This window comes from Manihot esculenta, chromosome 8 (genome assembly GCF_001659605.2).
Source record: "Manihot esculenta cultivar AM560-2 chromosome 8, M.esculenta_v8, whole genome shotgun sequence".
Taxonomy (NCBI): Eukaryota; Viridiplantae; Streptophyta; class Magnoliopsida; order Malpighiales; family Euphorbiaceae; genus Manihot; species Manihot esculenta.
The window spans coordinates 18,356,864-18,359,858 of NC_035168.2; the positions used below are offsets into that span (position 1 = coordinate 18,356,864).

The 2,995-nt window shown below is 35.1% G+C and overlaps 1 protein-coding gene across 2 annotated transcripts; it reads right to left on the reverse strand.

Annotated features, from left to right (window-relative positions):
• Positions 1-390: 390 nt before the first annotated feature.
• LOC110621173 lies at positions 391-2,392 on the reverse strand. Of its 2 annotated transcripts, none has more exons than XM_021765317.2 (3): positions 1,835-2,392; positions 1,157-1,450; positions 391-1,036 (listed from the first exon to the last, which is right to left on the reverse strand). In XM_021765317.2, the coding sequence occupies exons 2-3, from the start codon at positions 1,445-1,447 to the stop codon at positions 635-637; spliced, it is 693 nt and encodes a 230-aa protein (XP_021621009.1). In that variant the 5' UTR covers positions 1,448-1,450; positions 1,835-2,392; the 3' UTR covers positions 391-634. The 2 variants fall into 2 exon arrangements, with proteins under 2 accessions (XP_021621009.1, XP_021621008.1); XM_021765316.2 differs by having other exon boundaries at positions 1,157-1,478.
• Positions 2,393-2,995: the final 603 nt, after the last annotated feature.

Here is a 2,995-nt window from a genome sequence, read left to right on the forward strand (position 1 = left end):
AAAAAAGTCCTAAAATAGACTTGATATCAAAGTATTAACTAAACAGAAACTCCAATCTCCATATGGAATTCAATTTGACAAAAATCTCCACCAAAATCACGCACACTATTCAACCCATCAGATTCAACCATTTATCTTCTGAACCAAGTCAAAATTCAAATAAAGCATATCAAAATAAAACTACAAGCAAAAAGGGGATAAAAGTAATATATGTATATTAACAAGTTTTGAAGCAAGGGAGAGAGAAGAGGAGGTGCACATACAAATTCAGAATATTTATAAAAAGTTGTGAAGTTGAACCAAATAAACAGGATTTCAATGAAGGGTTCCAATTGAAATGGGGTAAAATTACTTGTTCAAATGTAACAAGCATTGAAAACAAATGCCAGATAATTTAATATCTCACTTGCATTGGAAATTAGGAACCGAGTGATGTTGCATAAACAAGACAACTGAAAAAGTACCAGGAATCCAATAGAAGTTGAGACAAGGTCAACAAAAACAGTAGTAAAAACAGGTATCACATCTTCCGGTCAAGAGCTTCATATTTAAATTTATTTATTCACAAAAGCTTCCAACAAATTACCAAAAGTAGAATGAAGATGTGAGATCACAAACGCATGCAGATGTTATATCACAATGCCTCCGCAACACCGTAGTGAAAGTTGATGGGAGATTTTTTCAGGAAGCTACTTCCACAGTAGTCTGGGCTACCAATATCAAATTCACCAAAGTCTTCAGGTGCATCATAAGTGTTCATTGCTTTGTAACACTTATCCAACCTCCCACTCCCACTGCTTTTACGGAATTGCTTCTTGTCCTTGCCACCTTTTGAGTTGCCCTTCTGGCCTTTCTTTCCATTTTTCTTGTAGTTACCGCTGCCATCTCTGTCTTTCCTATACTTCTTCTGCTTGCTTTTAACAGTGTGTGATAATGAATTAGGCACTGGATCATACACATTAGGGGCCCAACTCACAGTCAGCTTCCTTGGGGGTGCTCCCAGTTTTTCCCTACTACCTTTCATGGCAGAAACAAGCTTTAAAGAAAAAAAAATAAAGTAAACTGTCAGAAAGGTCTGGACAATTAGAAAACAGGAAATGTTTTTTTCCAATATAAACTAAATTTAATATGCAAAAGGAAAATGAGCAAAGCGTACAGTCAAGGCAGGCTGTGTGCCTTCATCAGAGAAAAGTAGTAGCAAAGCCGTTTCAGGTTCATCAACTTCTTCAGATAGCAACTTAGCACTCTTTTCTAAAGCCTTCCTCACAGGTTCTCGCCCACAAGGCTCAAAATCTTCTTGTTCCTCCTCCACGTTAATAGTATCATCTCCACCAGAAGCACATGTTTCTTGTACACCTTTTATATTCACAAACTTGGAGAAGTTTTTTTCAATTTCATCTACCGGAATACCACCACCAACCGCTGGTCGGTCGGAGACGATGTCCATCAACTAGACCGCCAAATAAAAAAAAGATAAACTGCAAAAAATGAGAAAGCATGCACCAATTATGTGGGCAAGGAAAAGCCATCAAATCAAACCATACAATACTATAAAGTGAGTAATTGGATTGCTGATAGTCTCAATCAATGTTCTCAATAGAGAACAAATCAATAAATAATAGTTATGGGTATAAAAAATTACCCAATACAAAATTGCCCGCATTACAGGCAATTAAGTGCGACAACGGGCTTTCATATACATTCATTTCACAGTCGTTATAGATAAATCAATTGAAGTAAATCCCATTAACTAACAATAAATACACAGGTAAGAACAATACACAGATAAAATTACCAAACGTATAATGTATAAAAGAACAAAAACACACGATACCTCTTATGTTGTCCCTTAGTAGATCTTATCAAGTCCAATCAAATCGTCTCTATATCCGATGTTTCAAATCGGATTATATCAACGGACAGCTGCTAATAGTAGAAACACAGAACGCCAAAACCCAAAAGGAACGAGTAGAAGAGAATAGAGAACAGAAACGAGGACAATAACAAATAGTGATTAAAACCTAATGTTAACTAAGATTACCACGACGATCACCCTTTTCAAGCCGTTTCAAACGATGAGAACACAATCCAACATGAAAGATAGCCAGAGATGGAAGCAAAAGGGGCTTTATGGGCATCGAAGGCATTATATCCCTCTGCACTTCGAAACACCCAAATTTCTTTCCCACCTGAAAACTTTGCGCTCACTCCAAACCCTGAAATCAGCTCCTCGCCGTCCTCCTCCTTTCTACGATCATAAAACACAGAGAAATAAATTCAAGAAAAGGTAAACGCAAATCAATCAACGATCATGGTAGAGAATCCATTGAACTGGAGATCGGGCATTTACATAGAGACAGAGACCACAAGGGTTTTGGATGAGTATAGGAGACTTTGAAATGGAGAGGTCTTATATAGGAATACAGAGGGTCAATGGATCCAAGGGCGAGTCATAGGGCGGTTTCTGAGGTTGAATCACAGTCGTCCACGTTTTCTCTATATTTTAGCTTTACCAAATCCAACGCTTAGATATATGAGTGTAAATAGAGTAAACTGCTCGCATATTACTACGATTTTTAGTTTTGTCATTCCTCATCACTTTTATTTAATTTAATATTTATATTAAAAACTTCTCATTTTAATTTTATTATTAAAAACTATTTCATTTAAATTTTACTGTTTTGTGATTGGCACATGGCATTGCAATTACGTTGAATTTCTTCAAAAACATATTATAGCATATCTTTTTCTTTACAATCACTCTCATTTTATACTGCAAGAATATAAAGATAAATATATCATTTTCTGTGAATCCGGTAATAATGTGGTCGACTATTGAGTAAAGGTATTGCCAACTAATAAGTTGGTTATAATATTTTTTCATATAATTTTTTTATCAACTTATGCATAAATTCTTAAATTTATATGTTAGTTGGATAAAGTATTTTTTTAAAATGATTCATTTAATTTTTAGAATTCTACCTAATGTAGCTAA